Here is a 27,831-nt window from a genome sequence, read left to right as displayed (position 1 = left end):
TATTCCCAGCTTCTCCTACCCAGCCACACTCCAAATTTTAGACACTTTTCCTATTCTAGCCTGTACATCTCATTATTGTGCACTAACACATTATTTTCCACATGCCAGCCTACTGCCGGGAATGGTTTAAATAAAGATCATTCCCAGTTTGTGGTCCAAATTTATCAAATAATGTTAAGTCTACGTTTGTAGACTTACAAACTTAAGTTTGTAACTTAAGTCCTCTACTTAATGTAGAGGATTCTGGCAATTAACAGAGTCCTCTAGAGGTAGTTTGCGTGTGTCATGGTTTTATGAAACTATTATGAAAATATGATCTGTTGTTCCAGGAGGATTTTCCATGTTCTCTTGACACAGCGCAATGATGAATATGGGGTTTTTTTGGTAGAATTCAGGAAAAAGGAGTAGGGAAGAACTGAGGTTTCTAGGAAGTAGAAATATTTTTATGCAAACCTGGTGAGAAGAGGTAAGGAAGAATAAAGATGGGACGGGGAAAGTGAGTTAAAGTGCGAGAAGTAAACCTAGGCTATTGATTGGAGCAAGGTATCTGTGAGGCTTATAGAGGGTACCTGCAACCGGAGAACACAAAAAGGAAAGATTATTCTGATTGTGGGGTGAAATACGATGGCATCTTGGCCATGGCTATTTGGGAAATGTCCTGGGTAGCAAGGGTGTCAGGGCACAGTGTGGGCCGGCTGGTCCCCATGGGGTGTCAGGGCAGGATCCGGCAGCCAGGGCCCATCCCACCACCCAGCCAGGAGCAGGGCAGCGGGGGGCACCGGAGCAGCCCCAGCCCTGGGCATCGGGCACCTCCCCTGACAGGGATGGGTCAAGGCTCGGTGGGGCCCATGGCCGGGCAGGACAGGGCTGTGGGGAGCTGGAGACTGTGGGGAGCAGTGTTGCTGTGGCAGGGGCTGACAGCCCTGGGGGGCTGACATGGGGTTGTGGGTCCTGATGCAATGCCTTAAGTGAAAAAATTATCTGTGTGGTTTGTGGAATGGAGGAGGATACCATACATGTTCTACAAGATGTTTTAATTTGAGAGGGCAGTGGAAAAACTGTCTGGGGAACTGAGAAATAGACTCTTCAGTAATCTTTCTCTTGCAGCACTCTCAGAGTGACGCATACCAGTAATCATTAACTCTGGTGGAAAGTTGACTTGAGTAGCACGGTACAGGTATAATAATGACTCTAGCCAGATTCTCAGTTTATTTAATCTTTTCCTTCCTGCCAACTCCCTCCATGGCACAATTTTAATGCCTATAATACTTCCATCCATTCAATCTTTCCATCACATAGTTTACCTAAGGAAATTCTTTACATATATATTTTTATCACAGGAAAACAAAGCATTTAAAAGAAAAGAAAGGTAGGATGAGCCACTCTCCTGTCTCATCTGTGCCGCCTCCTTCATTCCAACACACAGCACCAGCTGTGATTAAGCAGTTTGAAGATACACTGCCCCATGTAGTTTAACATATTTAATTTTCAATTTTGGGTACTTCAGACTCTTCTCCAACTAAATCTTCTTCTTTTCTTCAAATAAAACAGTTTCTCTTAAAGGTTTGTCTTCAAGTAACAGGTCTAGCTGGATTTTACTGAGACGGCCACATAGTTCATTTATCTTCCTTTCTCCCAAACACGGAATTCAACTTAACTCTAAAGAACTGTCTGCAAACACACTGATTGTGAGTTTCATCTACTCCACACATGGGTATTATCTTTATAGCGTCCTGTCTGCCTTATTTGTGGTGAACACCTAAGTCATATGCTGAGAACAGCATCATGAAGCTTTTTCACTTCTTCTTGGGTGAGTGTAACCTGAAATTGCTGTCTCATTTCTGATAACTTTTTGCCTTCCCGTTAACTTCTTTCCCAGTATGTGAACGATAAGGTAATTGCAGGTACCATAGTTTTAGCACAGGGATACTTTCTTGACCATTCAAACCCCTTTCTTGACCTGTCATAATTTACATACGGCCAAGAGTCTCACGGCACACACTACGTAACTCTGTGTGATGAGGAGAGGGAAGGCTGCAGGCAGGACCTCAGGCAGGATGACTGCGATTCCCCTTGGCTCCGGCCATTCCTTTGCCAAACGGAGATTGACCAGGAGCCTCTGTAGATACTCAGCAGAGCAACTCAAGTGATGTCAGCCTCGGCCTGGCTCACTGTCTGCTCTAACTAAACAGCCTGCATACCCCAGAGCCCTGTCATTGAGCTTGGGACGCAGTGCTAAAACAGGAATTGTATTTGCATTGCTTCCAGGTGGTCTGCAGCTCCAGGCAGGGTAGATATCTCTCTTCCGACCCATGGGGTTCACCCACTGAGCTCCACTCAGCCAAGCTGCCATTTGCACTCAGAAGAACCATCCACTGCCCGTCGTCTGACACGTGTGGTATTTAACTTTTTGTATTTAGAAACCGTTGATATAACTGGAGCAATAGGAAGGTCACTGAACACTGAAACCAAATCAAGGACTTAGTTTTTAACACTTAGCAACCTCCAGGTGAATTTTTAATGGCATACATTAGATATTTGTTCTTTTTCTAGCAACTACATTGTACTTTTACACTGACTGGGACACAGTCATTTTTGTGGGCAAGAAATAAACCGTATGAAACAGGAAAATGAACCACCATCTCTCAGAACCTCAGTCACAAAGCATACAAGTGCAATCTGTTTCCCCTTTCCTGTTTTTTTCAAATGTTGTCGATCTTCATACTCAAAACTTAAGGGCATGCCTTAGAACTTGGTGCCCCTTCAGGACTTCTGAGAGTCCTGGATTCAGCAAAACTCTAATTTCTGAAAACAAGGATATGAAGAGTTAATCAACATGCCGGCCACTCTGCAGGATGTACACAAGCTCTTCGCTGTCTTCCTTACGTTGCACTTGTCTGCAGATTGCTGTACTGAATGGTAAGAAGGATTAGCTGGAGCAAACCTGTGAATGTGAGGAGAGGCAACGTATCTATATAGATGATCTCTGCTTGGCCTCCGGATATCTGGTCATAAGAGAGATGCAGGATGCCTCATTTCCTCAGGCCATCATCGCTGCACCTGCAAGGCAAATTCTGTTGCCTTTTGGGCTGTTAGCAGTTAGAGGATAAATGAAGTCTGTTGATTCAGAGGTGGGTGCGTAAAAGAGAATGCTAGATGGCATCACATGCCAACGGCTTACATGCTTGTGAAAATGTGCACGAGGGGTATTCTGTTGCCCAATGGCTTGAATAATTGCTTAAGAGATGCAGGAAACTTCCACTTAGGAAGGAAGAGTATGGAGGTGTCTGCTAGAGCAGGCAGAGGTAAGGTTGCACACATACACACTCTAACTTCCAGTCTACATTCTCGGAAGTGTGAGCTTTGCTGACCTTAGTGTTTTGGCAGGACATAAGATAGGAACGAACACCTTCAGTGACGGCACAGTACTTTGTCAATGATGTTTTTCTCATTTTTTAAAATCAGACGTTCGAGAGAAACAAACAGCTTGCAGTTATCGTGTAGGTTTGAAACTCGGAGTTGAGCTGAGAAAAATATTTGTAATAAATGATAGGTAAACCAAAAACAGTTTCAGGGAAATCAAAACTAATTATGAAAATAGGCTGAATTTCATAAATTGCTTCAATCAAAAAAAAGAGCGTTCATTAATATTAACATTTTCCATATATTTTCAAAACAGAATGCTTTATTTCAGAAATATAACAGTATTCTAATGTTTGACGTGAAGTTTTTTGACTTTCAGAGTAGCATTTTATTTGAAAAATGTTCTATGCCTTAAAAAATTAAAATAAATGTTTTTAAAGGGATGTGTTTTCATAATAAATGAAATATTTTGCTTTCTGTCAAGAATTCCCCCCCCCAAAATCGACAAGAGCGCGTTTTTATCTTAAATCAAAATACTAGAAAAAATACTGTTTGGGTTGCATTGTTTCAAATTGAAATCAGGTTTTAATTTGAATTATTTCTAGGCTTTTTCTGGTTCAAACAAAAAAACCCCGAAGTATCTGCTACTCGGCTAACTCTAATTGGGACACTAAAATGTCAAGGTAAAGCATAAAATGGGGTTCCTAATATCTCCTTCCCTGTTTGACACTTCATTGTATCAGAAGGTTAAGTTAGGCAGGAGATAGTGGATGTGTTTTGAGACGTTTGGAGTTTGTTGTTGCTACCATGGCTAGTGAGAAAAGTTGCAGACACAGTATAATTCCCCTGATTAAAATAAATTTAAAATAAATTTAAGTGTAAGGAAACTCTGATGTCTAATTTCCCTTTTCCAACTTCTGTCCTACATATAACACAGTCCTGTTGGTAAATTAACTAGTGATATAGCTTAGTGAATAAAGCAGACTCGAGGACCTGTATTACAACAAGCTTAAAATAAATGAGACCAAATGGGCTATGTAAAGCACATTTATAGCAGTATAAATAGCAGGCCATAGCTAGTATTTTTATATAGCATCTACACACAAGGTCATAGCACAGAGGGCTAAGTAATTCCACACCAGAAATGTACTTCTCCCATCACAGATATAACGAAGACATAGGTGCAGAATTTTGTTAGGGCAATATGGAGGGGAAAGCGTTAACAGAGGCTAGCCTTGCCCTAAACAAGTCTGGTCCTTCACACTCCCTTTCAAGTCCATGGACAAAGATCAGCTTTTCCAAGTGCAAGTTTAGAGCATGTAAATTAAGTTCTTGTGCTGAACTGCAGGTTGCAGGAGCCTTTCTGCTTCCATTTACTGCAAAAGGAGCCCAGAAAAAGGAATTTCCCTGAAGTCCCCTCCCATGAACACCAATCCAAATGTGAAATTTACCAAAAGATGTGGCTACATAAACAATAACCCCATGTTAACCAGATGTACACTAGTATTTCATTTAGCTCCAACACAGCTAAGTTTCCGATAGGGATGTACATAGGCGAGAACAAAAACAAGGTGCAAGGTCTGAGAGACCTCTTACAAGAAGAAGCCCAGAGAATAGGATCTCTGTGTTACCATCCTCTCTTGCCTCCTCCTTTATTTTCATACTAGACTGTGCATGCAACATAACTGTTTCTTTGCCTGTATCAGGAAACTTTGGTTTGTTTGGGTGGTTTTGGAATTGAGATTATTAATTAGAACGTATTGCCAAGCATACCAGGGTCCTTCCAGGACCCTGTGTGTTGTCACGTCTATTCCAGACTTCTTACTGTATTACATCTGAGAAGGTTTCTCAATAAATAGAAACTACAGATTTAACTATCTCCACCGTATGTCACCACATTCAGTTCACCGTCCCTATTAGAAGCAATGAGTAGCTTCAAGAGTCATTCCTTGCTAATTGCCGCCCTCTGCTGTTACTGTATTACCAGCAGTAACTCGGAGAAAATTCCTCGCGTTTCTGTCTTTTGAGCACTGTGAATATTAGTGTAGCCTTTGCCATCCACCCTTTCACTCCAGAATTCAAGGCTGCTGAAGAAACTCGTTTCTGATACCAGTCTAATTTTGGTGAATCCCTTTGAAAGACTTTTTGCATTACAGCTGTACTGCTTTGCTATTTTTTGAATTCCAAAATACAATGTTGGCATGTCACTTCCATTTGTTCTCTCCAGCCCTTCTCTTCTTCTTGCTTCTGAAACTGCACCAGGGAATATGTGTTAAAGAACTTTTTCTCCCAGGTTTATACTTAATATCTAAATAATATATGTTTGGGGATCTATGATAATCAAGAATGGTCCTTCACGGTTTATGGTCTCTTTCAAGAATTACTGTGTAATTCTGTGTACCTGGTGACATTTCTAGCACAGAGTGACAATGATCGATGCTTTCTCTTTGAGCAGATAATTTTGTAGTGTTGGCATTACACACTGTTCTTTACATTACTGTGTCAGCCTGAAATATACCTTGGCTCAGTATTTCAGGGCCAAGGTCAAGGACCAAGGGCTTGTCAAGCACCTACTCAAAACAATACTTGACGCTTTAATCATACTACTTTTGTCTTGCTTTAAGGGATTTGATGCTTGAATCTTTATGCGTGGTATTCCAGTATGAGGTACTGAGTTTTCTTCAGATTGTTTTCTCCTAATCTTGTTATTAAGAGTCCATTAAGTATATGATCATCCTTACTACTATTTTCAGTTATCTTAGAGCGTTGGAGGTATAAATTCCTTTTCATATTCATTTTATCTGGCTTTGGTCCAATATTTTTTTCCTCAGGCAAAATCAAAGGAATTCATTTACTGTAACAGTGACTACATTCTGCTCAGTTCAGTTTTAGAATTTCATATTTTGTCTTATCCATAGTGCTACAGAGTTGTCATGTTCTTCCTTATGCTGACATCTTTAAAATGTCATCAATTATTCATTTCACATCTATCACTTCTTAATTTCAAGTTCTTATTTCTGAATATCTTCTGCAGGTCAAATTTCAAGGTGATACCTTTGCAGCATCATCTTCCAAATGAAATGTTGAAGAGGGATAACTTTTCTTTTTTTCAGTCTGATCTTTCAGGAAAGCTTGTAAATTGTATCATCTAGGGTGAGAAAGGTAATGTGACCGTACCTGCAGAACGAAAAAAGACATTTCTGTGGTTGCCAAATCAGACTTCAAGCCTCAAGTCTTTTACTTTCTCAGATTTCCCCTGAGAACAAGATTATTTTTTTTTTTACGTTGATGGGGTATAACATATAATACACCCCTAATATGAATTGTTTATCCAACAACACTAGCAGATAATTTGAAACAATGAACAACTAGGCACATACAAGATTAGTTTTTCTGTGGTAGCTAAGAACAGATTGTATTTTAAGTAAGAAAAAAAGGAAAAGACGTCTCCAAAAGTATGTTAGATTGCAGACATCTTACATAGGCTTTGCTTTCAGTTTACAGATCCAAGATGAACTTTTAGCATGAAAATACTGTGCTCTGTGAAGCCGCATCACCAATTTTTCTGCAGTCTGGTAAATTCCCCGATACTTTTGTGGCATGCCTGGAGGTCAGCGTACAGTTAAGCCCACGGCGCCTATCTTGGCTTTGCTCTCAGTGGAAAACAGGACTGCGTCCCAGGGACAATCAAGCACAGTTTGAAACCGCACTTGCCTTCCTCCGCTCCATTGCTAGGTCAGGCACAGTGGTAAAGAACCAGGATCAATTTACTTGTGACTTACTGCCCGATTTTTTTTTACAATTTGAGTAGTCCAGAGATACTGACTTCAAACAATTGAGCAACCATCACACCCCAAAAGGTGGCCCTGTATATCGACAATGTTAAACTCACTCCATTAGCCCCGACGCCAGCCGTTGCAGCCCCCGGCTGGCCCGGGGCAAGCAGCCCGCGTCCTTCCCCAGGCCTGCCAGCACCTGCGGAGCACCCTCAGGCGGGCTAAACCCGCGCCTGGAGCAAAGCCCTCCTCGCCCCAAGGGAAGCCTGGCTGCGGTAGGAGGGGACGGGCAAAGAGACACGAGGTAAAATACAGAAGCGGACGGGGACACTCAGGGTTTATCTTTCCGCTGGCGGTCCGGGGCCCGACGCCTGACCCCGGCCACCAGCCCGCGCCGCCATGCCCAGCGAGGGCGCCCCGCTGTGGGCAGCGGCGGCGGCGGCGGCCCTCTGCCTTTCTGCGCACGCGCGGGAGCGGGGACCCCGCCCTTTCACGCAAGCTCAGTGGCGGCGGCGCCCCGCCTCCGTGCCGCGCAGGCGCGGAGCCGCGCCCCCACCCCTTCCCCCCCCCCCGGCTTAGGCGGAGCCTGGCATTGCGCGGACGGGCGCCCTCACGCCGCTTCCACGTTCGGCGAGCGCGAGGGGCGGGCGCGCGCGGCGCGGCCAATCAGAGGCGCCCACGACCCACCCCGGAGAAGTTGGAGCCGTCGGCAAGGGGCGCCGCCACTGTCGCCGCGGGCGTCGGGGTGGCGGCGGAGATGGTGTCTCCCGCGGCCTCCGCCGGCCGCCTGGGCTCCGCGCTGCCCTTCCTGCTCGTGCTCTTCGACCTGCAGTACCAGGGTGAGGGGCGGGGGAGGTGCTCGCGTCTCCGGGGGTCGCCGTGCTGCCGGGGGCCGCGCGTGGGGTTTGTGAGGGGGCGCGGGGGAGCTGCGGCCCGGCCGGCGTGTGTGTGGCGGTAGGGGGGGCTGCCGCTTCCCTCCGCGGCCCTCCGGGGCGTGGGGCAAGCGAGCCTGAGGCGGGGCCGCTGCTGGGCCCGCAGCGGTGCCTGGCCGGGGGGAGCTGGTGGCTGCTCGTCCTCCCTCTTTCCGGGCTCTCGTCAGCGGTCGCGCCGGTTGAGTGTGTTCGGGTGTCCGCCCGGGCCGTGGGGCAGCCGGTGTAGTCGGGCCGAGATGCCGGGGGAGAGCGGAGCGGACCCGGCGGGGCTGCGGCCTGCCGGCAGGGAGCCAGCGGGCCTGAGCCGGGCGGTGCGCGGGGCTGGCCGGGCCGGGCCAGGCCGGGGGGAGGCCCGGGGGCCGCCACCGCCATGGCGGCGGGGCAGCCCTCGCGGGACGTTCTGGGGGGGAATATTTCTGGAAAGGGTGTGAGGAAGAAGGAGGTAAGAACTGCCACCTCATCAAGGCTGTTGTGAAGGGTGTGTAATGAGGGCACCGTCACTGCTTGTAACCTCTTTGATTTTATCCCAGCTCCTGGCGGTGGTGTTTAAGGTAGCTTGCTGTGTGCTTCGTTTTCCTTGGCCTGCTGATAGGGTGCCAGCTCCTGTGAGGTCTTGAAAATGTTGTGGTATTCTCGAGTGCAACTGTGTGACAGCATTGGCCAGTTCCGTACTGGCCTTGAATTTCTCACTTCTGTACGAATTTTGCACAGTTTCCAAGTTCAAAGGCTTTTTCAGTGGTCCTCTTCAGCCACAGCCATTATTAGTGCCAGACCTACAAGTTCGCTGAGGCTTTTGACAGTTGTGTTGCATCTGTTTGTTTTTGTTTTGTTGTTGGGTTTTTTTGTTGGTTTTTTTTTTTTCCCCTCTCACCATTAGTATTTGAAGTTCGGCAGAGAAGTTTATCTGTGCTTTGTGTGGCCTGTTTGCTTTCAGACTACATTGTCAGCAACACCTGTATAGTCAAACTTTTATTCACAGGCTCCTGTTAAATTTATAACTTGGTTATACAATTGCGTACATAGTCAGAGTTTCACCCGAGGAACGTTCTTTAACTGGCAGTGGCAGACTGAAGTGGAACTGAAGCTGTCAATAGTCAGAATAAGTCCATAGACTTAAGACTGACCTGGGCTCGACATTAGAAATTCGGTTGGTGTACTAAACTAATGAACACTTCAGCTGGCCAAGTGGCAGCAGGAACATACTGTGGCAAAGATGCTCTGTAGTATAAGACTACATACTGTGGTGTTGAATTGCTTTTTTGGATGTGTATTCTGGTAGTGTTAGAGCAAAAATAATTGTGGTCAAAGTATACTTTTTTTTCCTAAGATTGTGGCAGTGATGCTCCTGCTGAGAATTCTTTATTTGGAGTTGCCAACCTATTTCAAGTATATGGTTTAATGGCTATGTGGACTTACTAAAGCCACATTTCCTAATTTGGGGTCCATTTTCTTAACTTCAGTTAATGAAGATGTACAGAACAGTAATAGAATGAAAAGTGATGCTTCTGGATCTTATTTACTGAACTTACTAACCTCTTAGTTCATGAGTTCATTTTCAGAGTATGTATTTAGGGGTTTACATTATTTAAGTATCTGGATTTTTTTTTTTCTCCCCCCTCCCCCCAATATTACTGGTCTTTGAACTCAAAAGTGTTCATATTTAAATTTGCATCTTGCTGTCTTGATAATAGAAGTCTGCCTTGTGCCATCTGATTCATGAATCAGTGGAACAGTCGGCCTGTATTAACTTTGTATCTTACAGTTGATATCTATGAATACTAGTTTATATCTGGCTGGTAAATGAGTTCAGTAAAAAGCTTTTTGAATACTTGGTGATGTGGCAGGTTGCAGTTCAGCCCTTACTGTTGTGTTTCCTGAATTCCTCCTCTTCAAATACCCTGACTTGTGCTGAATAAGCTGCTATTTGATACAAATCACCTCTTGGGAAGATTCATCCTTCATGGCTGTTTGTCCACACTAATCGCAACAAAAAGGCGACTGAGGAGGATGGAGGAGTATTGTTCCTCTTCCCCCTCTCCTTCCTAGTAGTAAAAGAAAGGAAATGTAATAAGGGGAAGAAGAAACAGGGTTTAAGTACACAGAGCTCAGTTCGTTATTGTCAGACCACTAGCCTTAAGTGTTCTCTCTCACCCCCACACCACATGTTTCTATCCTGAGTTTGTGAGGTTTTTTTTCTTGCCCCAAATAGCAAAGGATACTGGGAGGGCGGGGGGGGGGGGGCTTTTTGGTTTGCCAGTCTTAGTTATATTTACCAACTTTCCTTGCAAACGGAGGGCGTAAAAACTTGATGGGTGGAAGTTACACATGGCTCACCTGGATGCTCGGAGGCTCCTTGTGAGCCTTTTCGTATTACTCCTGAAACAGTGGTTGCTTGTCCACTTCTTACTTTGTTCAGTCTTGTCCCTGAAAAACACACTTGCAAATGCACTGTGATGCCCATGCCCCCATGTAGCTGGACACAAGGGAGCAATGACTGTGCAGAAACGGGGGAAAGGATGGAGCAAAGGCCCCATAGCTCTCACCTGTTCAGACACTGTCATCCTTGATAAGTCCGCCTTTGCCACACCTCTCGCAGTTGTGAGGCCTAAACTTATGTCAAGGGCCTAAAGACCCAGGCTCTGAAATATATTTGAACCCACTGAGAGAGAAAACCTAAGGCAGGGAAGTAAAAGGAGAAGCTCGCCCGCATAAAGTTAAAAGTAAAACCAACTTGTGATACTGAGCACTTAGTTTAGTGATATAGCAGTTATGGCTCCTCATTATTAAAATAAGAGGGAAGGGGAGAAGATAGCACATTTGAGTAAAAGATAAGACCCAACCAAGGGCTTACCTACCGAGACCATGCAGCAACAAAAGCATAAAGGACGCAGACTGGAGGAGGCTCTTCGGAGTTCCCTCTCAGCTGGACTGAGATCCCCGAACCGTCTGTGACCACCAGCTTGATCCTTATCGACAGGTCGTGTTACCCTCCCTGTGTACGTAGTTGTGTCATGTTATATGTTACTATTTCATGAACCTGTATGCTTGCTTAAGGATTCTGGCTCTCGTAATGAACTGTCACCATATAGTACCCACCTGACTGTGGAGTCTGAGTAGTGGTCATTTCTCCCCCCCTCTTTTGGTACTATACGGTGCATGACACACACGTAAAAGCAAAGCCCAAACCTGTTTAAAAATAACAGCAAGCTTAAGACTTAATACGCTAAACACAGGGTCATTCTGATCAAAAACCTCCCCAAAAGTAGGATCTCCCACTCACATGACAAGACAATCTTCAAGCTCTTTTATGTTAAAAATAAAAAAAGTTTAGATCATTGTAATTAAGATTAGTGACATGCATGTTTCTTCTTTGTCTTTGAAACAATTCTGTTTCTGGTACACAGTCGGAACTAATTATGTTTATTTTCATAGTCCCATTACCCAGCTTGGGGACAAGATTTAAAAAAAAAAAAAAGTAGGTGGAAATTCTACTGGGGAAAAAGAGGAGTGTGTAGACAACTGTAAAATCTCGAAACTATTTTCAAGTTGGAGGGATTTCTTAAGCTTTTTACACTGTGGATGTGACTGATTATATGAGGGTATAGTTGAAGTTTATATACTTAGGAACCCACATATTAGCACCAGTTATTCTAATAAAAATCCTACCAGGAAGTTCTAATTTATTTGAAGTGAGTGTATTTAACTGGAAAAACAGGTTAGCTGCACCTGCTTATGTTTCCTGTGCCTTCTGACTGACTTCCTTTGAGCTGTCAGGGCTGGTACCAATTCTTACCTGGGAGTGGTTTGGTAGGGGTTTTTATTTGGGTTTGGTTTTTTCTTTTTTTTTTCCTGCTCTTCCACTGTAGCATCAGTGCCAGGGCTACAGGCTCTGAATTTATCCAGAATATCTGACTTGATTTGACAGCTGGGGCTCTTGTGTGCGGTCATCTGAGGTCTGTGGTGAATAGATAACAATTAGGCAGGCTTTAGAATTAATATTCAAATTAAAATACTTGGAAGTTTTAAAAATGAATAGTATGCTTGCATATCTCTTGCATAAATTTAGTTTCTTGCTGGAGCATACAAAGCTTCTTCAGCTGTAGTGCTGGGCCCTTGGTATCCAGCTCACTAATGACTGTCTATCTGTTGGGATTGGTTTGTTTTGTCCTCTGGTTGAACTTGAGTCCTTATGTTCCCCAGACCAAAGAGTGAATAGGTACCCAAATAAGTTACACAGAATTTGAGTCCTTAGACTCCTGGGCCTATGTTAACAGTTTTCAGATGTCTACTGTGGGGTGGTTTATTTAGAGCAATTGTTTGCCTACAGCCAGAAAATGAATAGACGGTATATTTATATCAATAAACAGCCCAACTATCAGGTCAGTGTACAGTGTTCCTGAGTAGTTATGGTAAATGTCACTTTTCATCATGGTTACACTGACTATATAGGCTCCTGCTGGAGATTCCCATATCAATTTATGATGTTCAGCAACTTGCAGAGCCAAGTTTTAATGTATGTCTAGTATAATTAGTCTTGTTCTACAGGGAAGCTACAGCCCTTTACAGTTTGCCTTATTTCTCTATCTGTGTTGCTCCTGCTTTTCTTACTCACCTGTTTACTGCTAGTGGTCACCTTTCTCATTTCCTTTATTTATTATCTTTAGTATTTTCAAGGAAAAAGATGGCTCTCCTGCCTAAAGCATTATGTAACTGTGAAACTGTACTGAACATAACGTGTGAAAGACACTGAATAGTATAGGTACATCTTAATTGTGGAAAATCTATTCTTGGAGCTATCCTGATGTGACTAAATGTGAAACAAGGACACTCTTTCAGATGCTTGAGACTCTGTGAAAATTGAATGCCGTGTTTAGGTGGATGGAAGGATCATCAAAGAGTAATTTACAGCCCACTTCTAGGATACCACTCCAAACTGACAAGTTTTGAAAGATTTCAGATATTCATATGTGGGGAGAGAGGGGAGGGATGAAGCTTAAGAATTTTTTGCTTGTTTGTTTTAGCTCACATTAAATACTCCAGTCTGTTTATGGTGTGGTATCTGATTTGTTGCTAGTATACTTCCAAAGCCAGGGAAATTTGTGGTGGTTTTTTTTTTTTTTTTCAGGTGTCTTTTGTTTGTTTGTTCTGAGGTTTTCTCTCCAATGCTTGCTTTATCATTTTAGAGGACATTGGACTACTCTGTGATCAAAGCTTTAAGCTAGAGAAGAAGCAAAATGGCAAAGAATGTCCATTTTCCTGAAAATTGGGCATTCACATAAAAGCTACCTTGAAGTAGAATACTGTGTGTGAAAAAATTACTGTCAAGAAATACTTCTCCCCTATCAGTGGTGCTATTTATATATAGCTCTGAATAAAATATACCTAGAATGGATTTTAAAATGCATCGTTTAAGATCCCCAAATTGACTGTATGATAAGTAATTACTATTTTTAACGTCATCTATTTGAACAAAAAAAATTACTGGCTGGAAATTTGGGGCTTATTTTACAAAGTAATTTCCATTAATTAAAAAAAGGAATTTGTTTGCTGTCATTGTTCTAAAGCAAATAATTGAAGTCTTTGAATACAGTTTGCTGAATTATTATCAATCTTTTAGCAGATAGATCTCTTTCCAGTGGATACAGAGGGCATTTTGTTCATTTTAGTATAGGCAGCTCAATGATTCTCTTACAATGTGGAATTAAAAGAATGATGAACTGTATTAATGAGTAGGAAAGGAAAACAATTAAGATCCCAGGTGCTGAGAGCTCCTAGTTCTAAAATCTTGATGACTTGCTGATCAGAAATTATTGTTCTTTCATTACAAATACTTTTGTTTAATCACCTTTCAGTGTGACAAGTTTTGATATACTTTCCTTCAGTCTGTGTAGTGTAACATTTTCATTCAGACTCTAAGAAACTACTTCAAAGTGCTGTTGCGTTTTTGTATTTAAGATTAATTTAGGTGCCTATCTGAATTAGCTCGATGCAAAACCTGAGTGAAAGAAATTGATTCCTAGTAATTGCAGTTCATGGTTTTCTAATGTAATGTGTTTATTCAGGATTTTAATTAAGCAAGGTAGTATAATTTATGCATAGGGTATGCTCTTAGTAAAAGAAAACTGTTTATAGTGTGGAAGTTTTAATAGTCATAAACTGGGAAGTTGTGAAATTCTGCCCTGCTTTGAATAATGCTGGAAGCAGTACAAATGAAAAACCTCTGTGGCTGAATTGATGTACAAGTACAGCATGTACTTGCACTTAGCTGCTCGTTTCTTCTCGACAATAATCTTTCCCTGTTGGCTGAGCAGCAGCAGCAATTTATTAGCTTTAAACTAAAACTGGCACTTCGAAAGCATACCACTTTAATATGACTTTCATACCACTGGTTAAATGAAAAGGGAGTGAAGATTTTAATTGTTCATATCAAAACTTGCGCTCTGGAAACAGTTCACCTTGGAAATGATGAGACAAAAGTGCAGTAGATGAGAAGCCAATTTCTGCAGTAGCTAACAGTTCTCAGCTGAGTCCTAAGTTATCAGTAGGGTCGTGAAATTTAACTTGGAGCCTTTTTATATTTGCTATGTGTGCATTATGAGTGTTTTTCCAGATTCTTTTGAAATTGAAAGCCCACATAGAAACGTATTTTGTCAAACTGTTTTTATACTTGATGTATAAAGCGTGATGTGGAAAAGTATGTCACTGAATGTATAGGCAGGAATAGAAATGCATATTTGGTGCCTTCTCACAATGTGGTGCTTTACAGTGTTTATCTATTTACTTTGACATCCTTTTGGGGGCAGGGAAGACATGCTGCGTGTTTATTAGGCTGCAGGTTGTTTTAGTATGGGAAGATGTGACTTCTGCCTCTATATCAATAACTGTTTGTTATATGTATTGTACTATCACTGTATGCATTTGGTATAATCAAACTGGTCATTCAAAACCTTCATCTCTTTGTTTTTCTTTAAGGAGCTGAATGTGGAATAAATGCAGAAGTGGAAAAACAGCTTGAAATGGGAAAGAAGTTATTGGCTGCTGGACAGCTAGCAGATGCTTTGTCTCACTTTCATGCAGCTATAGGTACGTATCTCAGGAAAGTGACTCTTGCACTGAAATACTTTTGGGTCAGGTTTGTTTCCCCCCCCCCCCCTATTTGCTTCATTAAGTATCCTGCTTTCTTGAAAATTGCATTCCCGGAATTGCAGAAGTTGGGGCACCTTTATGCAGCAGTTTGGACGGGACCTCTGCCAACAGAGGTGCAGTAGAATATTTATGCTTTGGTTTTGATAAAAGAAATTGTTAAACTAACTACATGATATGTGAACACTAAGTCACTGCTGTTCTGCAAGCTAGCTGTATGGAAGCAATTATAATTGACTGTGGTATCATTCGATGAGGTATTCCCTGTATCTAATCCCATCAAGATTAGGTTTTATCTTTATGAAGCTTTTCAAAGTATGTATTCGAAAGGTTGAGTTTATCCATGCTTTCTTCTCTCTAGCACTGTAAAAAATTCAATGTGTAAAATAGTCTTTTTTTTTTTTAAATCTTGAAGTGGGTGATATCTCAGTAAAACTGATGCTACAAGTTTGAGATACTGAACTGGTAGCGAAGAGTATATTAACTGTCCCTCATACTCAACTAGTGAGTGAGTTCTTGTTTTGGTGTTCTGCATTTTCAACAAACTGAGGAGTTAAATGTTTGCTTCTATAAATTTTAAAGCAACTTTGCTGGTTAAAATCCTTGAATTGAAGCGTAGAGACAGCACCAGTAAAGAGCAGTGTCCATTAACACTACAATTTCTCAATTGCATGAGGGTTTTTTTTTTTTTCAGTTGTTGGACTTTGTTATAATGTGTACAGGTGCATAATTTTCTCTGTGAGAAGAATAACACCAAGGTGTTACACAGTAATGAGTCATACTATTGAGACTTTTCTATTTATGCCTTGGTCTAATAGTGATAGGTAAATGAAATATCTGCTGATTCTGAGCTACTAATATTTTCTGTGAGTTCTCCAAGATCAACTTCCCTAATATAAAGGGAGGAGTGGAGGGGGAGACTTCCTCTTTTTCTGTGCTATGGAAGCTCCTCATTCTACCAAGAGGCTGTCTGTTACTCCTTTTGCCTTGTGCGTCGTTGCCAAAGCATTTCTGTGGGACCTGAGCAGAGTTAGTGTTACAGTGTGGTTTATTCCTTTATTATTGGTTGGCAAGCTTTAACTTGGATTTGGTGAAAAGTCCAGTTCAGTCTGTGGCCATGCAAATGCTGGTGGTGGTGCAAAGGCAGCAGTGGTGTGAGGTGGGATGAGCAGTGAAGCGCCTGCATGGGGTGAAACCCTCTGCTTTGCCAGCAGTGCTCGAGCAGCTGGTAGAACTACGGTGTGACCACCTCCGTTGTGACCTTGATGGGATTCTTAGTTGGATGTTGATTTGAGCCTGATTGCCTAAACCTTCATCAGACTTCTTTCTTCTTTGTATTTTGCCTTTTTGAAAAGATTTTAAGCATGATTTGCCTACTGTGTTTGTAGAAGAGAGAAGAAATTTCTCTAATCCTTTTTTGCCTGTATTGCGTCATTGTAGACCGTGAGAGAAATAGATCTTTTTGTCTTGCCTCAGCCAGCCTATTTTTCTTTTTTGCAAACATCTAAAATAAAAGAAAGCTACAGTCCATTTTCTCCCACTTCAGTTAAATTTCCAGCTCTCTCTTCAGTCCCTTCAAGTTGATGGCTTATGCTTTTTCTGTGGGTAAATGTCGATTGCTGTTCATTACTGTTACGGGGGAACTGAGGCAAAACCATATTCTGACTGTCAGAAAGATCACCATCTGGTGCTGGAACATGCTTTCTGGGTTAGCTCTTTCCTACCTTTCATTCTTTGTGTATTAAAAAAGTTCCTTAACTTCAGCTATTGATTTGTGCCTACTCTACACGTTTAGTTGTATGCAGTAGGACTTAACACTTCCTTTTTTTTAAAGGTAGTAACATTTGAATTTATTTGATGTCCATAATGCTGCCATACAAACATGGGAGTTATTATTAAATTTCAGTGCTGGACGTTAGCATTTCCACAGCCAAGACATTGTAGAGGAAGAGTGCAGATACCTTTTCCAGTGAGAACTGAACTAGTGTTTTGCTAATGGAGATGGCCAGCTATGAAGCTTGGTTACCAACCATAAGATTTTTGGCAGTGTTATTTGTTCCATGTATTTTAAAGTTGAACTTTAACCTCAAATGAGGTGAAGAAGAGAAATACTTGTTTTGTTCCTCAGATATGGATGTTCTTGTCTACAAGTTCTGGATTGATGATTTTTTTTTTTTAATAACACAGTAAAACGTTTAGTGTCTTCCACTGCATATGATTGTTGGGTGGTCTAAGTTACCTTTCCTTGAGAGCCCACAGTAACTGTCATCTGTTTCTTTGAAATACTGCATAGAGAAGAATATTAAGAAAATTCTTCTTGGTTTCAGAGACTGATGTTTGTCTCCTGTAGGGGTGTACGTATATGTGCTAGCCTAGAGAGTTAAAATTGCTGGATCTTGGAAGTTTGACCAACAGACAACATGGAATGTGTGGGCCTTGAAGTTAGCCTTCAGGTTTTGATAACGTACGTGCGTTTGTCTGCCGTTGAGAGGGGGTGTTGGTGCCCACTTGAATATTAAAAAAAAGAAGCTGCTACTATTTCAGTGGATGGTGTAAAGGGTTTATGCATCTGACGACATTGGGCGAACATATTGGTTGCTTTGGGATTATTTGCTTGCATCCTATATGATGGACAGGGACTGGGATGGAGAATGATGAATTAACATGCTTTCAAATGTAGGCCTGCAGTTGGAGATAAAGGATTAGTATGTAGTGGCTGTACAAAGCTGAAAAACATGTACGTATTTCAACTTCAGTACTCTTAATTATTTGGCATTTACTGTGTTTCTGTAATCTTTATTGTTAAATAATCAAACTGCATAGAAAATACTGCTTGGATAATGTTACAAATGTTATGTTTTATTGATAAATACCATTTTTTCCAGTGGCTTAAAACTCAGGTAATATATTTTTAGTCATTACATTTTCACTGTACCCAAAGTTTCAGTTACTTTGAGGTAGTATTCTGATTGCTGTTTGTTCACTTGCAGAGGGAGACTCTGATAACTACATTGCTTATTACAGAAGAGCCACAGTGTACTTAGCCATGGGCAAATCTAAAGCAGCAATTCGTGATTTAAGTAAAGTGGTTGAATTAAAGCAGGACTTCACATCAGTAAGTATTACTGGAATTGAAAATTGTTCAAGCGTAAAAAAAACCTGCTTCGAAGAAGGTTGACTTTCAGATTTTGCTAAACACAAATAGAAAATACATTTTCACTCATGAGGCTTTAAATAGGATAAAATAATAGTAATGGTGTATGTGCTTGAATTTGTAACTATGCTGAGTACAGTCTAGCCAGTTATTCTAACAACTAATAGTAGTTTTATTAAGTTCATGTTCCTCATGGCTTTGTGCTAAACACTTTCCTTCTCTCACTTGTGGTGGTTATTCTCTCGGTCACCAAGGCTATGCCCTCTGAAAGCGAGGAGGGGGAAGAGAGCGCACAGCTGCCTCTGTTTTTCTTCTGTCTTAATCAGCATTTGATTTGAGGCATCTCTTCTCCACAAGAACTGTCCTAATCTCACTGCCTTCCTATGGGATTGCTGCAAGTTCTCATTTGCTTTCCCTTGCTCACTTCTTACCGTATGTGGAGACTGCCACACTAGTTGGAGACTGATGCTGGAATCCTCTCCATCTGATTCTCTCATCTCCCTTTCCCATGGGCAGTGGCATGTCCTGTATAGCTTACAATGAAGGAGCAAAGGTTAAATTCATTGTTGTATGAAAATATTCTTACCATAAATCAAAGTCTTCTAAATCATTAACTTGTCTCTTTACATAGCTTCTATTATACTGAAAGTTTAGTGAAAGAATTAAATGTGGAGATTGTTTATTATTTATTATTTCTGCTAATTTCTTAAAATCTATAAGCAGTTATAATCAGGAAAGTGGTGTAAGGTAAACATTCACTTTGTTTTATGCAACTTGTCAAATGAGTTCTTTCCATGAGTTGCAGCTGCTCACAAAAACTATGGCTGCTTTTTGTCCCTCAGTTCTGGTGCAGAGTGATGCTTTGCCATCAAAGAGGCCTCAGAAGAACATTGTCAAATTGAGAAGACAATGGGTGTTGCGATCTCTGTTTCAGCTTGTTAGCTGTAGTAAAATGAAACTTTTTTTTTTTGCTGCTGAAGGAAACTGAAGCTTGTTTTCATACTTTGCTGAATTCCGATTTGTAAATCAAAAGAAATTATCTTATGTTTCATTTCAGGCAAGACTACAGAGAGGACACTTATTGCTCAAGCAAGGAAAATTTGATGAAGCAGAGGATGACTTTAAAAATGTGGTAAGTTGGAGGCCTAAGTTGAACTACATCACTGCTTTCAAGGTTGGGTTCTGAGCCAAGGTCTCATCTCAACTCTGATGCTCTAGAGCATATGCGTATGCATACCTGAGTTTCTTTCCTGTTCTTTAAAGGTATTGTAGCTAAGCTACCTCATATGAATAAATGACTGATAAAGCTGCAGTGCAGTGATGAAGATGAAATCAGAAGGTGTTGCATGAAGTAGCACAGCACTTCGAAAAATATCTTTTGTGTGCGTGTGCTTGGCACTTCATGATCTCTGCTTGATGACGCTTATACTAGGGAGCAATCTTCATTCAGAAAGAAAGGATAAGTGACATGAGACTCAAAGTACGTAATTGAACCCTGCTTTACATCACTATATTCAGGTCGCCCTGGGAAATCGCTAGGGGCCTCATGGATCAACCTTTGAAGGTTCCTATGTCTTTTCACTGATTGCAGAAGGATCCTGGGTTCCTAATTCGGGCACTGGGCTGTTAAAATCAATGGATTTCAGTGGCATGCATCTGCGTGTGTTCTCATCTGCAGAGGAGTTCTCCATCTTTCATGCATGTGTTGACAATACTTTCTCTCCATGATCAGGAAGTGCCCAGAGGTTCCATACAAACACAATTGGATATGACCCACCTAAAACTCACTTGGGTTGTTTTTTCTTTCAGTGGGTATTTTGTGCATTTTGGTCTTACGCTGCAAAAATAAACTGATCTAGCCCCAGAACAAAATTCCTCAGAGAATATGTGAAACTCAATTCCCTCTCTGTTGCACAAAACTTCTGTAAGCATGAGAATAAATAAGATTCATTCTTATTTTTGCATACTTTTCAAGAGTTGCTAGTTGGAACAGCTTGCATGTCCCTTATGCCAAAATAAATAGCATTTGCAAGTGTGACTGATGCTGTCTTGTTGGCTTTCTTTGAAGAGTGTGGAGAAAGCAGTTCTGCGTTGCAGATCACAGATGTTTAATGGAAGTCTTACTAGTGAGTATGTATAACAAAAACAGAGCAGTGATACTGTACGCTGTGCAGGGCAGTTGGGAGGAATGGCTTTTGCAGGTATAAATGCACGAGGCAGTCTTTGTGTTTGTAGCAAAGCTACAGTAGCTTATTCTGAAATTCATGTAGCAATGGCTCCTCTGGCTGCTGCTTCCTCAGTAAGTTTCTTAGGAGTGCGTGGTCTGCAGCTACATGGCTGATTGCAGTGCAACCCTGCTGTTTGCAAATCTGGGAGAATGTCTTTCAGCTCTGATTAACTGAGGACATAGTTGCTGCAGTAGCAATTACGTGATGTCAGTGTTGATTCTGAGTTTGTATATGCATCTCTTTGCAGTTACTGTTTCTTGGAGCATTGCTTAATACTGCATATGGAAATGCTTCTCCAGTGAACTGTCAAGTAGCTTGCATTTTTTTCCAAACCAGCTGCAAAAATTTAGATTGCTGTCTTTGGTCAGTCAAATAGTTTCAGTCTTCAGTCAAGTTTTAAATCTGAAGTAGAACAGAGTTTCTTCTCAGAAGCTGGCTTAGGAAGATACCATATTCGTCCTAAATCTTATTTCCAGTTTCCTTGGTTCTGTGAACAATATTGCCTATGTACTTAGAGAATATGGCAAGCAGTCTCTTTTGAAGAGCACAATTTTCAGTTAAGTATAGTATATTCAAGCAAAATAAGCCAATATTAAAGTAATCCTTTGTAATAGGTTAATTTATTCATATGGGGGAGGGGATTAAGTTATCCTACGTATCGTGACTCTTAAGTAGAATACATACATATTTGAGAGATTTCGCTCGTTTTCTTCTCAATCTTTCAGATAGTCAATCTGATTATTCTACCAGTTCTCTGTGTGTCTAAAATACCTAGTTTACTCTGGCAGTATGTTTGCATCTAAATATGAAATTGCATTTAATCTCAAGATGAGAGGAAGTCAGAGTCGTCAGAGTCTCAATACTCTGAAATGTATTAACATTTGGTGTTTCTTTGGGGGTACTTTTGTATATGAGAGGAGGGGAGAGAAGGAGGAAGGCTGTTAGGGATTGAATATCTTTCCAAATGATTTCAAGACTTTTACATCCAGACTCTATCTTTGCTACCAAAAGCAACAGGGGAAAGGTAAATAGTAGCCACTAAGAAGCTTTGACTTACAATTTAAGTCAGTTGTCAAGAAGCCAGAAGGAGTAAGTTGTACCTTGAAATGAAAGCTCCGTCTACTACTAGGGCAGATATGGCCCAAAGAAATGCCAGTGGGATCTCAATAGCTTTTAGGCCAGAATTTAGTTGTGGACTTGGATACCTAAAAAGGCGTGTTTTACATGTGAACAGAGTATGTAATCTATGATTCTACTCTTTAGCTGAGTAAATGTAGGTCAGAATATGAGCAGCCCTCTAGCCTCCCACTTTGTTGGCTGGATATCAGCTGACTAGAATGCTCTCATTCTGGGTAAGCATGTAGCACGTCAGCAAATTTTGGTGTCCAAATCAAATTGGAGAAAAACTTTGGCCATCCTGCATTAGTAGTGCATAGGCTCTAACTCTGCAAACAGTCACTGTAAGTCAGTAGGTGTGCATCAGCCTGGTCATATGTTTGAGTCTGCAGAAGCTGAGTATCGTGGAAAGATGGGATGGAAATGCTGTATTTAAAAAAAACCAAAACAAACTTCCACCGCATCCATCCCCCTTCACTGAAAGGGAAGTCTTAATGTGAAGAAAAATAATCCACTTTCTTTACTGTGCAGGGTTTCAGGATGTTATCTAGAGTAAGTGGTCCTGAGGATGTCATACGCTTACAGAAATGAATTGCGGGCTGTAAAATATGAGAGTTTTTACCTTCAATGTTAAGTTTTTTCCTGAGGAAATGGTTGTGTAGTTGAGATGGGCTTTCTTCTGGTAAAGCCAGCCTTCTTTGAAGTAGATTGTATGCCCCTGAATGATAGTAGATGTGTTATCTCTTGTGTCATTTCACACAAGAGATTGTTTGTTCGTTTGTTTGGGTCAGATGTTGACTTCAAGGGAGTAGTTCAGATTTTAAAAATATTCCCCACTTTTGAGTTGGAGAAACCAGGTCAGAATGTGGAAACTAAGGAGAGTAATTTTACTTGGACTACTCAAGAACAGACAGGTAAGAATGAGATGGTTTGTAATTTGCTGTATGACGCTTACATTGAGTCAGTGTCACCAGTGTTGCTTTCTGTGCCTACCAGAACTGCAAGGTGACTGATGTAACGAGCTGTCTGAAAAATGCTGTTTTCTCCTAGCATATTCCAGAAGTCTGTCGAATCCCAGTGGAGACTCTGAAAAGCTTTTTTTTGTCTTCCCATCCCTCCTCCACTCTCTCTTGGAGTCATGCTCCTTGAAAGGGATCTCAGCAGTTTAGGAGATACAGAGAGAGAGAAGGAGTAAGAAAAGTTCAGCCCATCTAAATGGAGCGGAGGATGACAGGCAAACTTTCCCAGCTTGTAACGGCAGCAGTTTTGTGTAGAGCTTAAAGGAATCATTGAAACTATTCTTTACATATAATAGTAGAACTATCCTTTGGCGTATACTTGTGGAAAAAGAAAAAAAATTCATACCCTTAAATTCTTTCTACACAGTTTTATAGTATGTGGGAAAAGTTTCATGAGCACCCTAAACCTCTTTAAAGTTATATGATTGCTAAGCAGAGCAGTTTCTCTGTTTGGGTGTTTCTACTCCCTGTGGCATATCGGTACTGGCTGTCTCATGAGGCAGTATCAGTATGAGAGCAGGCAGTGGAATGCCTGACTGGAAAGGATGGGATTACTCCTTTCAGGAGCAGAGTGTCTTGAGACCCCAGCCTTCATGCCTTATTTTTAGATTGCCTTCCCGCCCCGTGCCCCCCCCCCCCCCCCCATACTGCCCTGTTGGCTGAAAGGTGTGATTCAGACTTAGCGTTGACATGTTAAGCAATACTACATTTCTAGAAACCTCTCCTTTTGGCCAACATATGCATCAAGCTGATGAAGTTCCTTACATGGGCCAGATTTTTTTTTTTTCTGTCTAGCAATACAGGATCACAACTCATTAATCTGTAGAAGCTCTTCAGCTTTTTCCTTCGCAACTCAGCTACCAGTTTGGAAATCTAGGACCTAGAGGGTAATAAAACTTTCAACAGGTGTCAGCAGAGGAGCCTAATTACTGTTCAGAGTGCCCAGGATGGAACAGGGATTAAGCAGAAGTCCTTAGGTGACTTTAGAAAGTCATTGCTCACAGTATATGAATGGTATTTATTTCTCTGCTTCAACTTTGGTTGGGTGTTCATATGCTTTAATATCAAGTTCCTTCTGTTTTGGTTAGTAGTTTCTGAATAGTAGAAGTCAGCAGGACGGATCTGTGGGCACATCAACGTTCATGTCTAAGGCCTCAATCCCTGAAAGCCCTGGAATATTTATCTTTAAGCATGTGATTTTTAGTGAAAATAAAAGGAATATTGGTATACTTTGGTTGATGGAAGGCCTTCTGAAAAGGTGACAAAAGTGATGCAAGTCCTGACAGCCCTTTGTATATGCCTTGTGATATTGTCTGTGGCCCTGCTTGTGTCCTAGAGAAAATGACAAGCGTTTGAGTTGCTGAATTCTGTAGAAGGCACAAAAATAGAACAGAACTTCTGCCTAGTCTATTGGAAAGTGTGGAAAGGACCAAGTTGTCATAGTTCTTTTAAACTATCTTCATTTTTTTTAGACTGACTGTAATGTTCACAGTTGCAGTTTGTTGCAATAAATACTGTAAATGGAGGTGTCCTAAGTAGGCAATTCTGTCTTCCTTGGAAGCATAAACACTTAAAATCTGGAAGCTGAAGGTGCCGCTCCCAACTCCACTAGATGTCAGCCAAGACCAAGTGACTGAGCACTGTACATCTGCAAATTCTTGTTTTCTAATCTAGAGGAGCCTTCGGCTGTTGCAAAATGAAAGAGTGGTTAAATATTGGAACAGGCTGCCCAGGGAAGTGGTTGAGTCCCCATCCCTGGAGGTATTTAAAAGACGTGTAGATGAGGTGCTTAGGGACATGGTTTAGTGGGCATGGTGGTGTTGGGTTGACAGTTGGACTCGATCTTAGAGGTCTTTTCCAACCTTAATGATTCTATGAAAATACACTGGACAATAGTTTAACATAGTTGGTTGATATGTGTAATAATACTATTCTGGATCTAGGTGGAGGAGACCATCTTATGGCACTGTAAGTTAATCTGATTCGAGTAAGTTACTAGGCAAGCTTGGGTTGGGTATTTGAAGCTCTCTTAACCAGATCAAAGTAACATTAGATTGTTTCCAAATACATTCCTCTGTGGTACTGTGATCATCTGTAGCTTCCTGGGTAAAGAGTAAAAGGTATTTAAATATTTCCTTGCTTTTTTCCATCTGTCTGACATCATAGTTGTGTTATCTAATATATTGCTGTTGCTCTGCCAATGCAGAGCTTTCCTTTGTGCACTGTTCTTGAGTGCATGGATGTCTTGATCTTAGATAACACAAACCATGGAGGTTCCTTCAGTTCCCCTCAGTATGTTTTTCACAAGCTTAATCAATTTCTTTTCATTGTCTATGCATTTACCACTGTGAAAAACAAGAAAATAGAACAGCTTTAGAATGTGTAGATGTATGCCTATGTTAGTGGCGCTGGACCACTGTAAGCAGGGTGTAGAAACAATGTTTCTGTAACATTTGGGCGGTTTTAACAATATTTTGTTTTTTAAACAACAGCATGTAAGAATTTTTCAAGTTGATAGTGTCTGTTTATAATACATACTAAGATACTCACATGCTACAGATGAATTGCCTGTATATCTTTAATCTGTACTCTTTGAGAGTATGGATTTTGAGTTGGTTTTTTTCTCAAGGTGGCTGTAACTGTTCTTCGCTAGGATTCCTGTACTAAATGCCCAACCTTTTCCTATATTGTTAATGGGCCATTGCAAAGGAAGATGCAGGACTGTGTAGCTGGAAAGCAGGACAGGTTGTGGTAAGCCATTGAATTAGCTTAGCCATGTTTTATAACTCTTCCCTATACTTCTGAAAAAAAGATGATGAAGCAAAAAGTCCTTACTAAATTTAACAGGCAGGAGGCACTTGCTCCATGTTCATGATTTCCAGTTCTGTCTCCTGTAAGTGTTCTGTGTTTGGGGATCCTTTTTTTTTTAGTGTGGTAACAGGTAATGTTGTAAAGCTTTGTTAAATAAAAAGCATATCGCTGATCCAGAAAGCATAATTGTAAGATACATGTAGGTGCAACACATTGAAAGATATTAATTCAGACCAGCACGTGGCATCTTCAGGATAGCAGCATCCAACACAAAATGCAAATGGATGCTGCGTAGTTTAACATTGGTCTCGCTTCAGTGTTTTGTCACTGCTGATACACCAGTTTGGCTGTATCGATGGCACCTTATTAACAATATTTTTCTGAAGTAGTGCTGCATTTTATTTTTCATGTAGCCTTGTGTGTGGCTTGTGTAACTTCTGTGTGTGGTTAGAAAGCTCACGTTGATGGACTTGTGAAATACAATGAAGTATGGCAGGTTTGGAGGGGGGATTATGTTGCTTCTTGAAAACCAGCATGAATTGTTTAGCTTGTTAAAATGCTTTTCCCATCAGAAAACTTTTAAATACTTGATTTTTGACTGCAAACGCAAAGCAGCCATTCCAAAGCTGCCTACTTTGAATAGAAATGATCTAAGCACTTTCTAGATGCGAAAAAAATGCTGGGATTCATGAATTGGACTACTAATGTCTTTTCCCACTGTCCTGGGTGCAGCAAGGTAATGTTGCAAAGTTTTGAGTCAAGTCCCTGAAATAAAGTTCTGGAAGAAACCAGCTTCCTCACTGAGAATAGTAGGGAGAAAGATAGATACACGTGCAAATGCTTTTAAAGCTCGACTTGATAAATTGAGCGGGGATGATGATTTTGTTCCCTTCAATCTTGCTCAGTTGGGGGGGAAAAAATGGGGTTTTGCTTACCCTAGGGTGTGTACTGAGACTAGGCTATAAAATAAAGCAGCACCTATAGTAATAAATCTGTGATAGAGAATGACTTAGAGTAACAAAGCCATCCGTGTATACTGGCCTTTGTTTCCTGCAAAGGAATTAGGTGCAGGGTTGGGGCAGGGGGAGCGCATTGGTAGTGAATGAAAGCTGCTGTAACAGATGGCTAGCTCTTGTTGCTGCAACTTAAACTGCAACTAATTTAGTGTTCTAATCCAAATGTAGTAAATCTCAAAGACAGCAAAGTATACTGTGCTGAGAACACGTTCACCAGTAGCAGTGTGCTTGTCCAGCAGACCTGAGCAGAGCATAGCTTCTGACTTTGCTTTGAGACCATTGATGAAGCATGTAGAGGAGTGTTAGGTTTGCCTTAGACCTGTATGTCCTGGTTTCGGCAGGGATAGAGTTAATTTCCTTTCTAGTAGCTGGTACAGTGTTTTGGATTTAGGATGAGAACAAAGTTGATAAAGCACCGATGTTTTAGTTGTTGCTAGGTAATGCTTACACTAGCCAAGGACTTTTCAGCTTCCCATGCTCTACCGACTGAGAAGGCTGGAGGTGCACAAGAAGCTGGGAGGGGGCACAGCCAAACTGGCCAAAGGGACATTCCATACCGTGTGACGTCATGCTCAGTACATAAACTGGGGAAAGCTGGCTGGGGGGGCCGCTGCTCGGGGACTGGCTGGGCATCGGTCGGTGGGTGGTGAGCAATTGTACTGTGCATCACTTGTTTTGTGTATTATTATTATAATATTATTATTATCATCATTTTATTTCAATTATTAAACTGTTTTTATCTCAACCCACGACTTTTTCTAACTTGTGCTCTTCCAATTCTCTCCCCCATCCCACCGGGTGGGGGGGGAGTGAGTGAGCGGCTGCGTGGTGCTTAGTTGCCGACTGAGATTAAACCACGACACTGTATTAAATTCAGCTGAAGGGTTTTCTAATACTTTGCTCCTTTCTTGGAAATCTAGCACACTTAGTGCAAGCAGTTTTTCTGACTTGTCACCCCCAAGCTTACTGCTGTCACAGGAAAAGGAGGAATAGTTGAAATGTGATTTTTTTTTTTTTTTTTTTTAATTGATAGCGATGTGACAGTCCTCTGATCACAGGGCAAAAAGACAGAAAAAAATTGGGAAGTAAACCAAAATGAGAGTATCAAACAACTGCATCACATTTCCAGCTTTTTTCCAGGAGCTGAATGAACAGGCTGCTTCTTGCTTTAGTTAACATTACTGATTAAAACCTCATGGCAATACACTAATTACTTAAGAGCTTCTGAGTGTATATTTTCATCATGCTGTAGCACACAAACACTTGATGGCGT

The 27,831-nt window shown here is 41.4% G+C and overlaps 1 protein-coding gene across 1 annotated transcript in view; it reads left to right on the top strand.

Annotated features, from left to right (window-relative positions):
- The first annotated feature begins 7,838 nt into the window (after positions 1–7,838).
- Positions 7,839–27,831, top strand: part of DNAJC3 (DnaJ heat shock protein family (Hsp40) member C3) — a 40,319-nt gene continuing 20,326 nt past the window's right edge. Inside the window, exons 1-4 of the mRNA XM_076362116.1 lie at positions 7,839–7,978; positions 15,044–15,154; positions 18,205–18,329; positions 19,426–19,500. Coding sequence (XP_076218231.1) covers positions 7,897–7,978; positions 15,044–15,154; positions 18,205–18,329; positions 19,426–19,500 — 393 coding nt within the window. The 5' untranslated portion in view covers positions 7,839–7,896. The remainder of the gene's footprint in view (positions 7,979–15,043; positions 15,155–18,204; positions 18,330–19,425; positions 19,501–27,831) is intronic.

Source organism: Aptenodytes patagonicus, chromosome 1, assembly GCF_965638725.1.
Source record: "Aptenodytes patagonicus chromosome 1, bAptPat1.pri.cur, whole genome shotgun sequence".
In the NCBI taxonomy this organism is placed as follows: Eukaryota; Metazoa; Chordata; class Aves; order Sphenisciformes; family Spheniscidae; genus Aptenodytes; species Aptenodytes patagonicus.
This window is presented reverse-complemented; position numbering and strand designations above follow the sequence as displayed.